Raw genomic sequence first — 21,599 nt, forward strand, 5'->3', positions numbered from 1 at the left:
TAGTCGTGGCAGAAGGGATACTTTTGATTAGCCTGTCCACCATCCAGAATATCTGTCTGTTTTTCTAGTTTACAGTCGAAACCTCACATTTGGCCCTCAGCACAGGGGAATTTTGTTTCTGTGGCATCAGTGTTTGTGCTGATGTTCACTGCCTCTGCTGTAGCTGCGATGATCATTATAGTTTTCCTGATTATCTCTGATCATGTGCTGAGGCAGTACTCTGCTTTTTGACACAGCACAGTACAGCGCAGATATTTAGAGGCAACATTGATCAGTCTTTTAAAAGGATCACTTTTTAACATGTTAGATATGAATGTGCTTCTTCTGCTACCAAATCTGTGATATGAAAATGTCTCTTTCTCTTGGGAAAGTAAATGTTTCATGCTGATTACATGGCTGATTGATGACTGAAGTTAATTTATATTTGAATGATTAATTACTTAATCTGCGCTCACCTCTGAAACTGCTGTGAGAATGATTGTAGGTAATTGGGGAATACACACACACACACACTCACAAATACACTCACATCATACACATGTCGAGTGTTCATGTTTGCAGATATACACGGCCAGTCAAAAGTGTTGACGCACGCACTCCAAATTCCACAGTTCTCTTAAAGTTTGATTTTAAAGATGATGCCTGAAAAAAGTTGATGGATTGTATTGTTATAGTGTTAATTTTTAAATGAAAATGAGTTCTGTTGGAAAGGTAATGAGAGTGACGTCATGGTGATGTCAATATGCAAAGATGTTACGAGGTTAAAGAGAAGCAATATTTCTGTGTATTAGATTAATTCTTATTTTAACTTAAAGTTTCATATTTTGTGAATTCTTCTCCAGTGATATGACATATTACAGAAAAAGCAGTAGCCTCAGCCACCCACAGCCTCCAAAACTTTTGACTGGTAGAGTAAAAGAAAAAAAGAGAAAACTAGAAAATGTATTGAAAACTGCATTTAAAGCAGCCCACAGCCCCCCAAAAACCATAACAGTACAAAAAAAAGGATTAAGGAGTGAGAAACCCCACTCTTTAGGCATGCTTGATGAGCGTGTTTCCAGGAGGTTGTGAAGGCTTCACAAAGGAAATTCTGGAACTGACAACCGTTTTTGTTGAATTCCACTGCCATTCATCCCCAAATGTTTGCAATGGGATGCAGAGGATTGTCTAAAATAGCGACAATATTCTCCTGGAACAAGTCCTTCGTTATGTGTTGTGAGCTGCAGACTTTCCTGTTGACCCAGAGATTACAAGGGCCGTCAGTCAAGAAGGATGGCCGCTTCAATATCTCTATGTCAACTCTACATAGGAAAACAACTGATCATGATGGAGCCTCTACCACTTTACTTTTTTGACAGTCTTCTTACAATCCTGTTACAATTCACCAGCATGATATTAGATTTCCACCCCCCCCACCCCCCTCTTAAGAATTTGTTCAGGAGTGTATTGAACTGCCAGGTAACACTTCCCAACCGGTCCTCCAATTAGCAGTCCAGTGTTGCCTTTAATTGTCCATTTTACACACAGAGAAGTCACATTTCCATTAAGATGAGATGATTTCAAATTCTTAATACAGGGCGCAGATATGCATGATTGTGGTTTCTTGATTCCAACTTGTGCTTTTCGAAAGAGTCTTTGTTTCTTAAGCTGCTTTGAATAAGAAACATCAACCAAATATGAAGGTGAAAAGAAAAGGATATTCTGTTGTTGTTGTTAACAGAGGATTACTGCTCTGTGGCTGAAACATTAGCTGGACTCGCTGCTCACACGAGCATTAGCTCAAATCAGCTAATTAGTCTTTCTGTGGCCTCACTTTAGCCTCCATGCTGTGTTTTGTGTGTGTGTGTGTGTGTGTGTGTGTGTGCGCTTGTGTGAGTGTGTGCTGGTAGGATTTTGTGTAAGGATAAGCAGATAAGAATCAAATCTAAATGAGGCTGCTATAAATATTCTTCCTGGACAGCAGATGCAGACAAACAACCTTGCGTCTGTTCAGGAATGGGAGAGGCAGAAAGCAGGAGTGATTGGCTGTGGTGAGGGGGGGATGAGGAAAAGTGGAGGACGAGAAGAAAGAGGTTAGATGTTAGTCTGTTTGTTAATTACAGGTTCAGTGCCCCAGGGCCACCACGGAGTTCTTGGTGTTGCTCAGTATGGGTTAACTGGTTGGTGACCCAGGTCTCTGACTAGTAGGTCCCTACCCAGTTATGGATCAGGTAGATAACAAGGTGTGTGTGTGTGTTTTGGGTGTGTGTCTGATGAATTTATGAAGATCACTGTTGCTTGGCAACAGAAGTTATCACATGATCTCCAAGCAGCTTCACACACACCAACATACACACAAGCACACACACATTTGTACATCAGAATCAGAATCGTATTTATTGGCCAAGTAAGTGCAAGCACATACAAGGAATTTGATTCCGGTAGATGGTGTCTCTCAAGTACAGTGTAGGGAAAAAAATAAAAAAATAAATAACAACAACAATGTGCAAGGATGTGGTGTTATTGTACAAGTTTGTGGATTTGTTTGTGATTTATAAATAACTATATCTGCAAACTTCAAAAGTTAACAGTTGCAGCCATGTAGTACACATCCCTGTATTAACAGTTATCTTCCCCAGCTTCACATCCTGTTCCCTGTCAGAATCAGAGTCAGAATCGTATTTATAAATAGTGATAATTTATAAATGATACATGAGTAATTTATAAATGATACATGATATAAATCAACGTATCGGGACAAAGATAAAAATGTTTCAAAAACAATATAAGGAGATATGAACAAGAATAAAATTTTGAGAGTGAGGAGGTTTAATTTTTGAAGAGTAACATGTTTGCTTAATGTGTGATTTCTTTTTTTTTTTCAAAGTCCTTGGTAAACAAGGTAAAAGGAACTTTCCTAACAAGGTGTTCAATACTTCTGTTCTTGGAGTCAGTAATCATTTGAAGCTGCTCTGGCTCTGTAGCTGGAGTAGCAGAGTTACTTGTTCTGCCCGAGCTTCTGCAGCATTCAGCTGGGATGTATGAGTGGAGATACTTGGTTTGCTGTTGTGTTTTTAATATGAGGTTCTGTCTGCTGGCCTTTCTACGTTCTCCCCTCACGCATCTGCTCATCCATATTTTTTCAAACATGGTTTTTGTTTGCAGCATTGCTTTGTTTGCAATGAGCAACAGCACGGTCTTTGTTAAAAAAACAGCTCCAGCAGTAGATTTCAGTCAACTGCTTTTAAATGGACTATTGATCCCGATCTCACTGTTGGCTTCCCTCTTCACCTTCAGGACCTCTCTGCTCTGAACACTAATGCATGGTCAGACCACTGCTTCTGTAGGCACACTGATGCAGACTGTAGAACACAGATGTGTATCCCCTTATAGGCATTATCTATAATATTATATATAAAAAAACAACAACAACAGCATCTTGCTCTCTTTCCTTTCAAGCATTACATTGCTCTGCCTACATCTGTCTGTAGCTCTCACACTCTCTGTCTCTGTCTCTCTCTTTCTTGTCTCCGTGTGCTTTTCCTTTGGTGTTCATGAGCAATATTGATTCCTCAGATCTCATTATGGATGAAATCGTGTTCAGGAGAAAAAGTGATGCAGATGAGAGCAAGGGGAGGAAGAGCGAGATTGATTACTGAGTAAGACAGGAGGAGGAGAGATGATGAGAGTGCTGGAGAGAAAGTGAGCATGAGACGGATATTGCCTTCACGCAGGGAAAGCAGATGGCAGATGCTGTTAAAGTCTTAAAATGTGCAATTGTGATTAGGGTTCTGGGTTATTGCTGTACTCCAGGAAAAAAAGGCATGTTTGTTTGTTCGTTCATTGAGTGAGTGAGCGAGAAGGGAAAGTTCCTATACTATGAATTGTTCTGACTGTATTCATTTTTTTCTCTGCAGATGAGAGGGAGGATGTTCAAAAGAAGACATTCTCAAAATGGATAAATGCACAACTCTCTAAGGTAATGTATTCTCTTTAAAACACATATACTGACTCAATGAATCATGAGAACAAATCATATTTGGTCCTTGGATATGTGTGGTCTGTAATGTGAAAAGCAATTAAATTTTTTTCATGTTTCAAAATCTACTCGACACATCTTCACATCTATCTTATTCCTGATCTAAGCAGTTTCATTTGCTACATGATCTCTTCCCTTAGATGAACATGGTGAAAAAAAAATCAAAGAATGTCACTGACACTCTTCAGTGAAGGCTGAAATGATTAACTTGTTGTGGGAGGGTCTCCATAACCCCTTTGTAATTTGAGGCAATTTTGAGATGCTCTCTTTCGCTGATAGTGACTTCAGCTTTTGTGAGAGAGTTTAAGATCCCATGCATAACACAAACCGCTAGATCATGTGGCCTTTCATTTCTTTCGCAGTCTGTTTGAGAGCGTAGATATCAACTCTTATAGAAGGACTTTTACCACATGTATGTAACCTCAGTAGTGTCTCAGACATGAGTATTGTCTCAAAATGAGGACAGGTCCTCTCACAAGGAAAACCTTTGTTTTGTAGATGTGCCACTGCTGCATCTGTGTCACATTTGGTTTCCATTCCAGTCTACAATGAAGAGACTATTTCTGACTCTCAATAGCTCTCAAATTCTGAGCAGCTTCGGGGAACTCCACTTTTACTAATCTTTCTCAAGGGCTTTCTCCCTTGCCCATGGTTACTTATCAGATGCAACTCCAAGTGATCTGAACATTATGTCCATGATACATTTTTGAATATTGCATGAGCCAGTTATACTGTGAGTCTATGGTAAGGATTTCTGCACCCCAAAGGAAGTGGATATATGTCACAGGAACTTTCGGTTGAGGTAAACGAGAGAGAACATTTTCAGACTACACTTGAATGCAGATTATACACAGTACTGACAGCCTGTATAATGTATAGCTCATATATTTTCATTTTCATGTTTTTCGGGCTGCCACTGGCCAAAAACCTGAAAAACATCTTTACCCCATTATTCCCCCTCCACCAAACTTCATAATGTAATCAGGTAGGTCAGGCTCTCCAAAGCCAGACTTGCCCATCCGAGTGCTACAAAAGTGTCATTTGTCACCCCATAGAACCTGTTTCCAATGGTGGGATGTTTTACACTCCACTTTTTATGTAATAACTTTATGCTTAATATTATGATGATTCATGTGACATCTTGTTTTTATGCTATGCAAATACCGGATGAGATGCATTAGTATTTGTATTTCATATTATGGGGGTTTGTTTCCTGTCTCATTTTGTATCTATATTATTAGGACCAGTCCTTTAATTTCATTGTGCCTACAGCTTGTCTGGTTGTTGTACAATCTTATCTAAGCTTATCTTATATTATCTTATCTCTTCACATAACCAGATATTTCCAGTTCAAGGAAATATAGTGCTACTGATAAAATCCTGAGAAGGGATATACTTTAAAAGGCTTAGTGAGGTATTCCTCTCTGACCTCTGTGCACTGAGAAGTCACCTATTTGTGACACATTCAATTTAAAGAGGCACATTCCATTACCCACGAGAAGAGTTTTCTGCTCTTCTATAGATGCTCTCAATATGCAATTTTCTGCCCTATTTCTGCATTGGTTGGGGAAAGCTGCTGCCTGTTTTTCGGACAGATACCCGCATCCTTTGTTTCCAGGGGAGGAAAGTCTGCCTGGGCCGGGGCTCTGCTGAATTACACTTTCCTTATCATTCCTGACAGCAAATGCTGCTTGATCCAAGAGGAGTCTGAGGCAGCCTTCTGGGCAATAGGATTGACACCTCTAAAAATGTCAAAGTAAAAGAGGCCTGTAGCCAAAGGGGTGAGCAGTCACCCCACCCAGCCTCAACCCTTGGTCTCCAGGGTATCAAACATGCAACTTGACTGCAACACCAAGGAGACAGGCTTGTTGGTATGGCAGTCAGAGTGCATACATAAAATTGTGATGTCCCTCTGTGACACCGCCCTCTCCTTTGGGAAACAAACCCCTACACTTTTTTAAAAATACAGGTTTCCTTTGCCATTTCACACTTTTACTGTACTTTTACTTATGTACAGACATAAGAAAAAGTGGACAGAGGGCTGCTGTCACCATGGTCAGGAAGCCCTACATCACTGCAGTGAGAGCTTGTAAGATGTGCGAAGATGAGTCTAACTGTTGACCTTAACTTGAATTTTGGTGCATTTACATGTTTACATTGTTTACATTTACTGCATTGATCAGACGCCCTTATCCAGAGCGACTTACAATCAGTAGTTACAGGGACAGTCCTCCCTGGAGCAACTTAGGGTTAAGTGTCTTGCTCAGGGACACAATGGTAATAAGTGTTTATAGGCGAGTGTTTTATTCAGTAGGCTACTACCTTTCCTGCACATCTGCAGGAATGGATGTTGTATGTTTTTAGCAATGTATGCCTACCTCACCTCTGTAGCTAATCTCTTTAAGCTTCTTGGTTTGCTGCTACTAAGTTTTTCTTGTGGTGTTCTTCTGTGAAATTTGCTTTTTAGGGATGAAACCGAATTAGTTTTCTCCAAAAACTGCTTAGCTGCTTCAAAGTTCAACAGTGAACTTCTGGGAATTCCCAAGTGAATTTCCTGAGTGGAGCTGTAACCTTGTTGGTTGGCTTTGGCCGCAGAATTCTGCACCCGAAGGTTCCGCTATACTTTGCATTGGAGAGGGTTCCAGTGGACATGAGCCAGTTATAGTGTGAGTCTATGGTCAAAATTTCTGCGCCCCAAAGGAAGTGGATATATGTCACACGAATTTTCGGTTGTGGTAAATGAGAGAGAACATTTTCAAACTACACTTGAATGCAGATTGTACACAGTCCTGACAGCCTGTATAATGTATAGCTCATATATTTTCATTTTCATGTTTTTCGGGCTGCCACTGGCCAAAACCCTGAAAAACATCTTTACCCCATTATTCCCCCTCCACCAAACTTCATAATGTAGTCAGGCTCTGGCTTGTTCTACAGGACACTGAATGTAATCTCTAGTGCACTGAAAAAGGTTGAGAGGAACTGCTCTGAGGTCAAGCTTTTAGTGATGCCTTAGCTGTTTATATTGCTATGGAAGTTCCAGGAGACATTTTAGCAGCTTTATTTTATGGGTGGAAGCTCATGATCTTGAACTCAGTGGCCCTGATTTTCTGCATCATAGGAAAGGTGTTAGTCCTCTAAGATAATTCCTCTAAGGAATTTGACTGTGTAAAAGTAATCTTATTTACTCCATTCTACAACATAAAAACCTAATTTGTAGATTTTCTTGAATGTGTTTTCTGTTAATGGAAAATTCAAACCAATTCTGCCTTCTGCCTGATGTCAGCCTAGCCTCCATGTTCCCTTATCTCTATGAAAAAGTAATTACATCTAATTGAAGTGAGGATTATCAGAGATAAACAAAGGTTTCACACTAGCTTCATAGAAAACTCTGCCAATTGATTAACCTGTACCTGCACAATTCACAAATAATTACACATATATGTATATCAGCATGTATGAAGGTCTGAGACTTATACACTTGCACATCTTTCTGGGCTGGATTATGGCCAATTTAATTATTCTTATCAGAATTAACATGTAGAGAATCTAGTAGAAATTAGATTTATAAGGCTATCAAATGAAGAATAGAATACTTAAGGGTGATTTAAGTCTTTAAAACTGTCTGCTTTAAAAATACCTTGCTCATCAGGAATTTTTGATTGCATGACCAAAGCTACTGCAGTCCTCGTAAGCATAAAATGTCAGCTCTATCTCTTCTGCATGATACTGAGGATCAGGTCTATGCTCACGAGGGGCAGTGTGGGGCAGTGGTGGCCTAGCGTTTAAGGAAGCGGCCCCGTAATCAGAAGGTTGCCAGTTTGAATCCCGAGCCGCCAAGGTGCCACTGAGGTGTCAGTGAGCAAAGCACCGTCCCCAGACACTGCTCCCCAGGGCGCCTGTCATGGCTGCCCTCTGCTCACTAAGGGTGATGGGTTAAAAGCAGAGGACACATTTTGTTGTGTCACCGTGTGCTGTGCTGTGTATTACAATGATAATCACTTCTCGACTTTATTTCAGACCAGCAGATTAGGGCAGGGTGTACACATATCCACACATACAGTACATAATGATCAGTGAGAATCAATGTTTTCCTCCTTTGTGTAATATAATGTTGGTGGTGTGTTTCTTGGTGTTGCATGTTTGTGATGGATAAGTGTGTCCTAGGTGTGAGACCCCTTCTCAGATTATGGAAATAGATATAACTTTAGTTAAAATTCAAGTAAAGAATTTTTTTTTATGCATTCAACCATAAAAATAAAAAAATATTACCTTTGAAATGAGGATAAATCTTGAAATCATTGAAAAGCTGCTATATATTTATTGATATCTAAAATGGACTATTGGTGTAATAATTGCTAACGTTTTGAAAGATCTGTGTTTGAGTTGTGCTGCTGCTTCCGAATGGGTTAATGTTCTTACCCTACCTTCCAGAAAACCATTTGTTTTGGTAACCAGCTATACTGAATGACTGACTACACACCATACTTACCATATTCATGGAAGTGCCAAATTCTCAAAAGTGTAATTTTGTTTGTGGTAACATTTTATCACCAAGATTCTTTAGTTGTGCACTGACATGTTTGATAAATTGTCATATAATCAGCTCTTTTGGTCAGTCTTTACAGATAAATAGTGATAGATGCTGATGAATCAGATCATCCTTATACATGTCTCTGAAAAACTCTCAGCCATCTATAAAGTAGTCTTCCCAAGATCTTGTTCAGTCATGTTTTTCAGTTAATAACACCTCTTACACTGTCAATATGAGGGAACATGCAGAGGGAACTGGGTTTCTTTGAATCTAAGAAATAGTATGCACAATGTACCGCTGTGTTATTCTGGAAACTGAGGCATCCCACAACAGAAAACATTTTTTCTTTATCTATAGGCCGGAAAACCAACCATTAATGACCTTTTTACTGACCTCTGTGATGGCCGTCATCTTCTTGAGCTCCTGGAGGCCCTTGTAGGACACGAACTGGTCAGTGTACTTGTGACATCTTTTGTGCTAAATATAAAACAAAAAAAACTCATGGTTTACTGCAGTGTTTAACGTGTATGTCTGTACAGGTAAAAGAGAGAGGTTTCACACGAGTGCACTCTCTTAATAATGTCAACAGAGCACTTCAGATTCTTCAGAAGAACAATGTGAGTAGCACAGTACATGCATAGTGTGTTTGCACACTGCTCAGTTTTCATGACTCACAAGGACTTATCCACCCTGGTGGATTTGTAGGTAGAGCTGGTGAATATAGGAGGAGCCGATATTGTGGATGGGAATCATAAACTGATCCTGGGCCTCATCTGGAGCATCATCCTTCATTGGCAGGTGAGTTGGTGATTACCTAATTAACCAACTTTACTAAATTATTGGAGCATTACATTAAATGTTGATAATTAAATAAATTTATTTGTCTATGTGTGTTACAGGTTAAGAATGTTATGAAGGATGTCATGGCAGGATTGCAGCAGACCAACAGTGAGAAGATCCTGCTGAGTTGGGTGAGGCAGTCAACTAGAACTTATCCACAGGTCAACGTACTCAACTTCTCACGGAGCTGGGAGGATGGACTTGCCTTCAATGCCCTCATACACAGTCACAGGTATACCATGAGAAAGACATACTTTATTCAGTATGTACAAACACACACTAGGGATTGTCCATCAGTATTTACTCAAAACAGTAAGAAAGAGAAATTCAGAAGCAACTCAGCAATAGTTGCAGTCTCTTTTGAAATTATCAAGGTACAAGATGTTGAAAAAAAAAGAATGTGGTCCATTGCCACCCACTTCATGTATACTGTATAATGACTTTCAGAGTTCTAAGAAAAGTACTCTTAGAGGGGTCTCTAAGTGCTTATTTAACAGCTTTAATGTCTTATTATGAATAAAGTCCTCAGTGAAGTGAAAGGAGGAATGGAGCCATAAAATGGGTAAAGGGGGAACAAAGTAAAAGGTTTCAATATTTTTTGTGCGTCAATTTGATGTATGTTTAATTTTATGATGTTTGCCCTGGAAGTGTATCTTTGTGGCTGCCTTGGCCTGATTCCCTTCAGAATGTATTTAGATAATTCTGTATTTAAGTAAAACAAGCACAGTTTGGCATAGAAAGCACACCAGAGGCTTAGAACAGCATGTTCACATTTTTAATAAAATTATGACAGTACTTGAGCATGACCATAAAATAGAAAGATGTCAGTGAGAGGATAATGTCTGACCAGGATTTATAAAATATTTAAGATATCTGTAGTGGTGCAAAATGCTGCAAGTTTGACCTAATTCTGGGGTGGGGTGATGGAGACAGTTTTGCCATGGCACTAACCACCATCTACATCACCTCTACTATATGGCATTTTTTCTGTTAGTCCTGAAGTTTAGGTAGTCATTTCTTGACTGACTAGGAGTGGAGTGAAAACCTTGGCCGGAGTGTAGGAGTCCTTTAATCGTTGGTTAATTATCGAGCTGCAAGAATTTCTGCAAATGGTTCTGTGAGATGTTCCCATAAAGCATGCTTTATCTACCATTGCTCACATGCATAAGAGTTTCCAGCCCTTCAAAGAGCTGACACACTGACTCTCTGAATCAATAAGACTTACAGTGGAATCTATGCTTCAATAGTTTGCTGAGAATGATGCTTCCTGCATTTAAAACATGAGTTCAAAGCCCATGAAAATATAAAGTGAAATTTATATCTATACTCCATTTTGTGATGATATTCAACCCTCAGAGAAGACCTCTAACTCAGATCTCTAACTCAGAAAAGAAAGTTCCATCAGCCTTAGGGCGCAGTGGGCAGCCCTAAAAGGCGCTCGGGGAGCAGGGTGTGGGGGCGATACCTTGCACAAGGGTACCCATCGGTTACGAGGCCGCTTTCTTACCCGCTAGGCCACTACGATTGTGGTTTGTGGTCACAGTGAAGAACTAGAAATAGTGTGGTTCAATTTTGGCAGCTGCTCCAGATTTCTTGTCAGCAATATAAATACACAAACAAATGAATAAATAAAATGAAATAAAAACTAATTAATGTAATTTTTTAATGCATCCAACTTAATGATCCTATTTCATAACCTATGGATATCCCTCCATAGGCACTGATCCAAAACAGATGAGAGCATGAGAGCACATTATGGTCATATACCTAATGTCACATTCTTTTACTGAATGGCAAAAATCAATTCACTCAAATTTAATTGCATGTGTTTTATAGGGTGGTAGTAGCCAAGTGAGTTACACACTCGCCTATGAACCAGAAAACCCAGGTTCAAATCCCACTTACTACTGTGTCCCTGATCAAGACACTTAACCCTAAGTTGCTCCAGGGGGACTGCCCCTGTAACTACTGATTGTAAGTCGCTCTGGATAAAGGCGTCTGTTAAATGCCGTAAATGTCTTATGCACCCTGACTCCGTAATTGTGTTCGTCTGTGATTATTAGTTTAAATGCATTGTGTCTTCATGTTTGTGACTGTGTGTGAGCGCACATGCCCTGACAGCTATTAAAAACTGTGTTTGAGTCAGAAAAGACTGAACATGAAAAATTATTATAAATTAAAACAATGAACATTGCTTGTCACTAGGTCTAACTGTCAGGCAGAACAGAACAACGTTCTCATGCCTTTCAAGGCAGCCCTCAGACTTTCTCCACTATTAAATTTGCTTTTGCTTCTCTGCCTCATTGTTCTTGGGCAGTAGAGTAATAGTTACTCTAGTGAACTGGGATGAAAAATTAGTTAAATAACTGATTCAAACATGAGTAACAACAGTGTAATTAGAAGCGAACAAAATAGGAAGTGTTGTAATCTTTTTCTCACATAATGAAAGAACACTTAATTAAAAACTTGCTGCATGATGAAAGAATATTTAATTATACTCCATTATGAAATAAAACATTAAACATTTTCATCAATGTATCAAAGTGTTAAGGGTTAATACATGATATGGAGAGCAATTAAAGATTTTATGCATATCCCAATTTAAATGGAGGGAGCTTGGGTGTATGTTTTTCTTGATTAAGCCACTTATTTTTGGTTACTCTGTCCCCATAATAAAAAAACATATTTATTGTTTTCCTCAAAATTCATGGTTGCCTTCTATAACTCTGAGTTTTAATACACTGATTTCTCCCTGACCATGGATCATGTAACGTGCACAAACCATCTCTTTTTCACTTGCCTCTGGGTGGGCATTAGGTAAAACAGATGCTCATTTTTAGAGCCTAATAAAGCTCTCCTTTATCATTAATTGATGACAAAAAAAATCGAATCTTAATCTTTTCTTCTACATAGTTTAAAAACTATGTAGAAGAAAACCACCTGTTGTTTGGGGAAATGGACTTTGATATGAAATTATGTATTAATGAAATGTGATTTAGATGGTTGATTTAAAAATCAAGCTCTTTTCCTAGGGCTCTCTGTTCTTTGCATGACATTCCCATTCAAAGCTGTCTTTGAAATTAACCAATGAGTAATAAAAGGATTTCCAACAATCTCAGGGGACTGTACGTCAGTCATCAGTCATTTGAGTTAACCTTTCAGAAACACAAGTTCATAACATATGGAATTTGGTTTTTTAAAGCTTATTTGGTAAGTAATTTATTAGGTTGGCTGTAGTTTGATTATTGATTTTGTTAGGACTTGGAAGTTCTGACCTTGTAAAGGTTAGGTGTTGGGTGGGTTTTGTCTCATTGTTTTATCTTTCTCTTGATAGGCCAGAGCTGTTTGATTGGCATGTGGTGGAACAGAAGAGCACGGCACTAGAAAGGCTGGAGCATGCCTTCAGCATCGCTGAGAAACACCTGGGCATTGACAGACTGCTGGATGCTGAGGGTAAATGTCTATACGCTATATTCTCATATATTATATTATTATATAATAATCCTAGCCTTAATCAGGAGTTAACAGTGTAACCTTGGTTTCTCTCTATCAAACTGAGCAGTCAGACACACTGTCAATTCCATTTGTGAGGATTAGTATTCAGCACTTCCCATTTCTTCATGGGTGACTGGGTGACGACCTGTGTACTACCATATTTCTGCTATTCTTTTGTGCAATGAAGGTGTCACTCTGCCTCTGATAGTGGCTTAAGATCACTATAGAGTAAACCAACACACAGTTGGTGTTTGTGCTGTCTGTACACTGTATAGAGTTTGAGTAATTGGAAAAACACATGATTTTTGCGTACGGGGTTTGCTCAGATAGTATAATAGGATGGCTTCCGAAGTAAGGTGTGATGTATGCTTCACTAATAGTGGGATATATCTCACTTCCAAACAACAGTCATGAATCTCTGTCTCACTCCAGAGATTAATCACTCTCTTGTGCAGCTGTGCAGCAATATCTTTTTTACCCTGGCAGCCTGATGGATTTGCTGCTTCTTACATTTAGCTGCGTCTCCGAACAAAAGAGAAGACGGCCTCACAGGAGTAGAGAGATGGCTGTCCAGAGTCACATTTTGAAGATAACAACTACTCAACTACTTTTATTATTGACTGCTGCTGCTACAAAGAATATTCTTTTGTCTATCATACGTTTAATTACTTTACCAATGAATACAATTTACAAAAGACATAATGACACAGCTAAAGGTCTAAGACTATCAAGCCTGTCTTGCATCATAAAAACTAAAACAGTCCCCTTTGTCTTCGACCAGGAGTATTTTAGAGAACATGGTCCAGAGGATATAAATGTGTATATTATGGTGTTTACACATGATATGAAATATCTTTATCTTGAGTAAAAAGCAATTAGAAGATGCTTTCTCTGCATTGTCCCACAGCGAGTACACCTTTGTCTTTTGTGCTCATTCCATTAAGGTTCAGAACTGTCAGAATTCTGCATTCATTCTTTATTGCATCCACTGCAGTCATTCTCTTTAGGGAACAGCCATGTTTGTCATCATTAATCATCTCATACTTTCCCAGCCTGTCTTCCATGGTGCCGGAACTTTCACCATTTTTTATCCCAACTACATTATGGGGCAATTGTATGAATGAATAGTAATATGGACAACCTCCAGGAACTCAAACTTCATCGAGGTATATCATCCTCACCTTATACCACAAGATACAAGAGCCAGAGCTGCTCCTTTTTTTTACTTTTTGTTACAAGACTAACCATTAACACATGGTTAAATTAAAATATATTACATTCTGAACAAATCTACAGTTTCTGTTGAGGGGTTCAAGAATATCTGGACTGTTTTTACCCACAGTCTTGAGTGTCTACAAGAGAATGTAGTACATTGCTGCTTTACTCATGGTTGCAGGGAGGTGATGACAAAACCATTCTGCTCATTCACATGTCCTGTTTATTCTACACTGATTTTTTCGACTGAGGTGTCAGTTTCTCTCACGATTTATCAGATCAACCTTTTATTGCAAATTTTCCTCAAAATTGCTGAATCTGTCTGTTCATACCACCCCTGTTTTGTGTTCACTGTCTTTATTCCTTCCATTATTAATTTCTCTTTTTCAGCGGCACTTTCTGAAAAGTTTCCCCTCATTTTCTTCCCTCCTTTCATCTTGGTATCCACTTCTCTCACTTTTCTAGTCTCCAGCCTACAGCAGTCATGCCAGCCACATTTCAGAACGTTGCACCATTACCCGCTCACATTTATGGACCACTTCCAGGCATTTTGCACACAGTCAGCTATGAGCTGTCATACGCACCATAAAATGCATACACACACACCTGACAGTCAATTCGAGTTTGTTACTGACACAGTAGCTTATTCCAAATATTGCTAGTCAGTGACAAATGAGTCCACACTACAGAGGAACACACACTCACACAGAGTACCCTGCCTTTCTTTGTGCCCCCCTGCTTCAACCACACACACACTCACCATCAGAATAGGTAATATGACAGTTCCAGGCCATATGCTCCACACTGATAGAGTGGTATGTGTGCTTGTGCTGCTAGTTAGAATTACAATGTAAAGGGTTAACAGAGAGTTGAAGGTCTTTATTAATTTCATCAAATAGCTATTTCTCTCATATTCTCTCATACATACAAAGAGAAATTTAGAGCTGTCTGAACTATTATTTTATTTTTGTACCTCTGCTCTGGTACACATGCAGAATGTTGAGAGAGTTGTTTCAACAAAGCATTGCACTTATTGTAAAGCCTGAGTGCCATCAGACCATACCACCACATTCTCATTAAACATTTTCCATCTATTTCTGTGTTTGTCTGTTTTTCTCTCTTTCTCCCTCAGATGTGGCGACGGCCCATCCTGATAAGAAGTCCATCATTATGTACGTCACCTCGCTCTTCCAGGTGCTGCCACACCCTGTCACCATGGAAGCAATCGAGGAGGTGGAGACTCTGAATCCTTTACGCGCCAGCCAGGAGGGGCACCAATGGCAGCTCACTCAGCACCGATATTCACAGCAGGTAAACACACACAAACACATGCAGTCATTCATCCCCTAATTCAACTCCCATACACAGCTGCTCAGCACCAATGGCATCTGTTTGCATCTGTGCACACACACAACAACTCACAGCAGGAAGCCTCTCACAGTGCTTCTTGAACATTGAGTTTAAACATGATGTCTATATACAGATCATCTCACTCAATGTTTCATTTCACTTTCATGTTTCTATCGGGCTGATCTCGTATGTTTTTGTACATGCTTTGTGTCCTAGATAGTCACCTTCGTGAATTCTTCATATTCATGTAAAATGGTAAACTGTTAACTAGTTAAATGGCATTATCACATAACAATGTTTTACTCTCTTTTAATATTTAGACATAATTATATCATTATTGAGGCATTGCATTGGCTGTGTATTTATGGCTCATTTTGACGGTTGTCTGTGGTGATGACAGGCATGGATTGTGAGGTATGAGTGACAGGAACAGTGTATGAAACAGGTATGGTTTATGGATGCTTAGTTGGTTCTGAGTAGTATTAGTGTGACAATGACAATGACAATGAATGAGATGAGTGCATTGATCTGAGTGGCACACTCAGATGCAGGCAAACCAAAAATGCACAGTTGCACAAAGTTGCACTCGCTTCCAAGTATATGCCATGCCTAATGCTATCTAAGAAAGTTAAAATGTAGTTATTCACCATACTGAACACATGAACAGTGAATACACTGGTCCAGGGAAAGCAATAATGTAGTCAATCTATTAGATAGTTTTGAAGGGTGGACTTCTGTTAAGAGGATGCTTTATAATACACAGTGTGACATATAGTTTGAGTACCAAAATGTAAGGAAAAATAAATAACTGCATTTTCTAAGTTTGATTAATAGGGTGTGTTTTGGACAGTGGTGGTGTTGGAAGATGGCTTGATCTGCCTGTTGGTCTTCATCTGATATGCAGGAGATGTTCACTCCTCTCTCCACTGATTTCCGAGAGAACAAACTGAATCATTTTTGTTTGACATTTGTAATTCAGAAAACGTACATCATTCTCCCCTCTTCTTTACTTTGCTTTCCCAATCTATTTCTTATTCACTTTCTCTTCCTTGTTTATCCATCCATCTCGCATTCTGTATGACCTTTTCTCCACCCTCTCTATCTCTCTCTCTCAGATCACAGTAAGTGTGGCCCAGGGTCGGGTGCGCAGCCCTTCTCCCTCTTCTCAGGCCCGTTATAAAAGCTATGCCTTCACTCAAGCTGCATATGTCCAGTCACCTGAACAGAAGAGGAGGCGCTTTACCACACAGGTTTGTCTATGTTTGCTGTTGCCCCCCTTCTTGATCAATTTCTGTTATTTGGCACCAAGCCTTCCTGTTTTGCTCTCTCTTAGCTAGTTCCTTTACTTACAGTATTCCTTAAAAAGCATGAGCTCCATCCGTTCTCTCATCTTCTTTTATTTGAAAAGAAATAGAGCAGGATGCTTCATAGCTGGCTTTCTTCTCTCAGATCATTAGTTTGATAATGACTAATTGCGATTGGCCACAGGGACTTCACACCTGACTCACAGTAAAGCCCTTGGGGTCTGTGTTTTGTACTGAAAAAAAAAGATTGTAAAGTCACTACCATCAAAATACTTCCCCCTTTAGTACCCAAAGCAGGGGTGAAGATCCTGATTTATCACATGCTCTTGGGATTTGGCTAATAAGAGGTTCAGAGATAGACATTTGTTTTAATTAATTTTGAAGACAGAATTTTTTTATGTTCCTGATTTATATGCCGCAATCCTATCCCTTATCTGCACTAGGAAATAGCAGATTAATCAAAGGAAATTATAAACGGGAAAGGGAATGTTCTGCATGTTTTTGTCTGCTACTCTCTGATGCCCAGTGCACTCTTCTGAAAATTCTGTAAATATGAGAAATAAGCCCCACTTATTCTGCCATGTTTAATGAATACATTTCGGTGTGTGATAACAATGGAACTGCCAGACAACTTCAAGGCATCTTTTCCTGTATGTGTGGGCAAGCATGGATGCCAGTGTTTGTTTAGTAGCTGAATTGTTTAGTTGCTTTATTTACATTTACATTTACAGTATTTATCAGATGCCCTTATCCAGAGCGACTTACAATCAGTAGTTACAGGGACAGTCCCCCCCTTGAGCAACTTAGGGTTAAGTGTTTTGCTCAGGGACACAATGGTAGTAAGTGGGATTTGAACCTGGGTCTTCTGGTTCATAGGCAAGTGTGTTACCCACTAGGCTACTATGACCCCCCAAATAAATCACACTGCCCTGTGTGAGGATCAAACTCACAACCTTCAGATTATGAGACTGACGCACTACCTACTGTGCTAACAAGGCTTTATTAACTCTATTTAGTTTTTTTTTAAGAAACCAAAGTCAGTCCTAAAGATATGGTCTAAAATGTAGACCAACAGAAAAAGGAATTGAAGAGGGACTTGGTTCTCTTTCTAGTCCACTTCAGTTGAGTGTATTGCCTCTGGAGCTCTGGGGCTATATGTTATGATCTGCCCGCGGCAAGGCTTCAGGGCAAAAAACTATCAAAGCAAAACAAGAGTATTCATAATGCAAAGGTTACGTGAACCATGATGTAGACTCACACCTCCACCTCCCGAACCAAGGTGGAGTGTTCATGGTGTTCATTTATACATAAAAATGCTTCCTAATCGATCTGAGCTCCTTTTATGGGCTGAGCAGAGCCAAGTGTAACAACACCAAAACTCCAAGAATAAACACCATATACAGGTCCTTTTGATTATTTAGTAACTACATTTTTATTAATAAAGTTCATGTTAGGTGCTTAAACATAACTATCTCTGCAATAAATGAGTTGCATCTAATGCAAAAGCTAAAAATCCTGAAAGAATTGGTCAGCTCATTGTCCTTGTCTGCTGCATGTGCTGAAGAAGAGAAGCTGCATCTTTTATTCTTTTAAAAGTTTAATCCTTTCATCTTTAGCTCAACGCAACTAATTTCAATCTCTTCTCCTCTCTTGTCATTCTCTTGCATTCTCTTCCCTTCTGTCTGCAGACTCTGCAGGAGGCTGGTGATATTGGGTTGGAGGCATATCAGAGCTCCTTAGAAGAGGTTCTGACCTGGCTGCTATCTGCTGAGGATGGCCTGCAGGCCCAACCTCCCATCTCCACATATGTAGAGGAGGTTAAGGAGCAGTTTCATACACATGAGGTACAGAAAACGTGACTAGCATATGACAAAATTAAATGGATTTGATCTTCTGGTGGTTAGGTGGTTGTTTCCATGAGGTTGTAATTTCCAAACAATGGCAGAATCATGGTTGCAATGTACCAAAGTGCTGGAATAAAAACATGGAATACTTACAGAGGGGAAACAAATGCAAGATCAAAAGCATGATTATCGGATGAAAACCCCACAACTCTAAATCATCAGGTTTGTGAGAGCAACCAATATTTTTCTTTCATGTTAATAAGGACCAATAGCATTGTGCCCCCTCCACTCTAACAAGACAAATTGCCTGACACAAGTCACACCTTCTTTCTGAGGAAGAAAGTTCATCTACTGTAGATCTCTTTTAGAAAGGACTGGTAAATGAATACCATTCCACACTCACGCACACAGATCTGTAGGAAGCTGATCTTTTTTTCAGACTAGATGTGCTGAAACACTGTATGCTCTCATTATAGAGCACATAATGCTTTTTCCCCAAGTGCAAGACATTATGGATTCACTTGAAGACAAAAAAAATAAATATTTAGTTGCTGTGTATGCATTTGGCATCCAAGGACTGCAGAGAGAAGTATTGGAAGTCTCTGTTCCAGTGAACATCAGCTTTTCCCCATTGTGCCCAACCAAAACTTTCTCCAACTGTTTGGACAGCCTTAAGCACCAGGTTGCAATTTTTTTTAAAGGTTGGTTATGTTCCCAAAGTCCATAAATACCAAACCCCAAAGAGTGGGAAGTTGGTACCAAACCATCAAGGAACAGATACTTCCAATATCATGAGTGTGATCATAAACCAATTCAGGCTCCAGCTAGGCCCTATATTCAGGTCCCTTCCAAAGAAGCAAGAAGGAACTACTCAAATAAAAAAAAATCTAATTCAAATTTTATTTGTCACATACACAGTCATACATGGTATGATATGCAGTGAAATACTTTTAAGCTTTTACTCCCAATGAATCCTAACAATTTGGTTATACCCTCTCCAAAACTGCAGCACTTGTGGTATATTCCCATTCTACAGTGGTCTATGGAAGGAAAATCAGTGAACTATGAAATTTGTCAATGCGACATGCTGACCCCTGTTCATGTTCAAAAATTCATACAATGGGCATGTGAGCATCAGCACTGGACTAAGGATGTATGGCAAATGCCATAACTAATTGGTATATGGATCTAGTTTGAAATGTTATTTCTTAATTTGTCTGATTCCACACTTCATAGCCTGTAATTAACATTTGTAAACAGCAGATGTTTTCATAAAAGTTCACAATTAATGCTTCTTGCAGGGGTATATGGTAGAGCTGACATCCCATCAAGGCAATATAGGTCAGGTGCTGCAGGCAGGGGCACATCTACTGGCAGGAGGGAGGCTGACTGAAGAAGAAGAAACTGAGGTGAGGGAGCAAATGAATCTTCTGAACTCCCGTTGGGAACACCTGAGAGTCACCAGCATGGAGAGACAGAGCAGGTACCCCATCCCCTCCAATTCACACCTCACTGTAGCAATAAACTTTAGTAACACAACTGTGCTGTAAAAATATGGTACATTTATACATTTAAATAATTAATCAAGATTGGGTTGGGTTGTTTTTGTTTATACCATTCTCTAGTTTTGTACAAATACCGAAAACATACTAAATAATTTACTTCATGAATGCGCACATGCCAGGATATTGCAAACTGCAACTTTTGTCTCTATCCAGGCTTCATGAAGTCCTGATGGATCTACAGCACAAGCAGTTGAAGCAGCTTTCTGACTGGCTGGACATCACAGAGGGGCGGATCAAACGAATGGGGGCTCAGCCACTGGGACCAGACCTGGAGGACATTAAACACCAAGTTGAGGAACATAAAGTAGGTTTCAGCAAATCCTAACTACAGTATTATAAAGTTAAAAACCAGTTATGGCATATGTTCATCATAACCACAAGCAACTGCATCCTAGATCTTAATAATGAGTAGAGTTTGCAGAAACTCAGAAAATCATTACATCATGTTTATGTCTCCTGCAGCTGCTACAGGAGGATCTGGAGCTGGAGCAGGTGAAGGTGAACTCTCTGACACACATGGTGGTGGTGGTGGATGAGAACAGTGGAGACTGTGCTACTGTTGCTTTGGAACAGAAATTACAGGTGCAACACTCACACATAAATACATGCATACACACATACATTTACAGCGTTTATCAGGCGTCCTTATCCAGAGTACCTTACAATCAGTATATAGCGGGACAGGTCCCATGGAGACACTCAGGGTTAAGTGTTAAGGGTTAAGCTCAGGGACTCAATGGTAGTAAGTGGGGTTTGAACCTGGCTCTTCTGGTTCATGCCAGCTGGTATACAGTAGTGTATACAGATGAAAGAGGTCTGTAATTTTCGTCATAGGTACACTTCAACTGTGAGAGACAGAATGGAAACTTAAAGAATTAATTTGTATAATGGTATAGGGTGTTCTTGGGATGCAACTCTTCCCCCTCCAAACACAAGATCACCTGACCACATGACAATCTCCCAATTCTCCTCTGGATCATCCAGATGGTGTCTGACAAACTTTAAAGAGGCCTGGACATGTGCTGTCTTAAGCAGGGGGATGTTTCGATTGCTGCAGGAATTTAATCCATGACAACGTAGTGTGTTACTTTGTTACTGTGGTCCCAGCTCTATTAATGTCATTGACTAGTTCCCCTTGTGTAGTTCTGGGCTGTTTCCTCACCGTTCTCAAGATCATTTGTACCCCACAAGGTGAGATCTTGCATGAACCCCCAAGTCGAGGGAGATTGTCAGTGATTCCATTTTCTCATAATTGCTCCAACATTTGATCTCTTCTCACCAAGATGCTTGGTTCATCCAAATCTTGTGCAGGTGTACAATCTTATCCTTGTGTCCTTAGACAGCTCTCTGTTCTTGGCCATGGTGGAGGTTGACTGTTTGAAGGTGTGGACGGGTGTCTTTTATACAGATAACAACTTCAAACAGTTGCCATTA

General features: G+C 39.7%; 1 protein-coding gene and 1 non-coding gene across 5 annotated transcripts in view; one reads left to right on the forward strand and one right to left on the reverse strand.

Moving 5' to 3' along the window:
* Positions 1 to 21,599, forward strand: part of dmd (dystrophin) — an 86,881-nt gene that overhangs the window by 7,218 nt on the left and 58,064 nt on the right. For all 4 annotated transcript variants that reach the window (XM_028981181.1, XM_028981179.1, XM_028981180.1 and 1 more), the window contains exons 2-13: positions 3,897 to 3,958; positions 8,910 to 9,002; positions 9,092 to 9,169; positions 9,258 to 9,350; positions 9,452 to 9,624; positions 12,727 to 12,845; positions 15,235 to 15,413; positions 16,568 to 16,702; positions 18,445 to 18,600; positions 19,902 to 20,083; positions 20,319 to 20,469; positions 20,628 to 20,747. In XM_028981181.1, the coding sequence (XP_028837014.1) occupies positions 3,897 to 3,958; positions 8,910 to 9,002; positions 9,092 to 9,169; positions 9,258 to 9,350; positions 9,452 to 9,624; positions 12,727 to 12,845; positions 15,235 to 15,413; positions 16,568 to 16,702; positions 18,445 to 18,600; positions 19,902 to 20,083; positions 20,319 to 20,469; positions 20,628 to 20,747 (1,541 nt within the window). The remainder of the gene's footprint in view (positions 1 to 3,896; positions 3,959 to 8,909; positions 9,003 to 9,091; positions 9,170 to 9,257; positions 9,351 to 9,451; positions 9,625 to 12,726; positions 12,846 to 15,234; positions 15,414 to 16,567; positions 16,703 to 18,444; positions 18,601 to 19,901; positions 20,084 to 20,318; positions 20,470 to 20,627; positions 20,748 to 21,599) is intronic.
* Positions 17,682 to 17,754, reverse strand: trnam-cau (transfer RNA methionine (anticodon CAU)). Its single transcript has one exon. It is a non-coding gene; the product is annotated as a tRNA-Met (tRNA).

Source organism: Denticeps clupeoides, chromosome 5 (genome assembly GCF_900700375.1).
Source record: "Denticeps clupeoides chromosome 5, fDenClu1.1, whole genome shotgun sequence".
Lineage (NCBI taxonomy): Eukaryota > Metazoa > Chordata > Actinopteri > Clupeiformes > Denticipitidae > Denticeps > Denticeps clupeoides.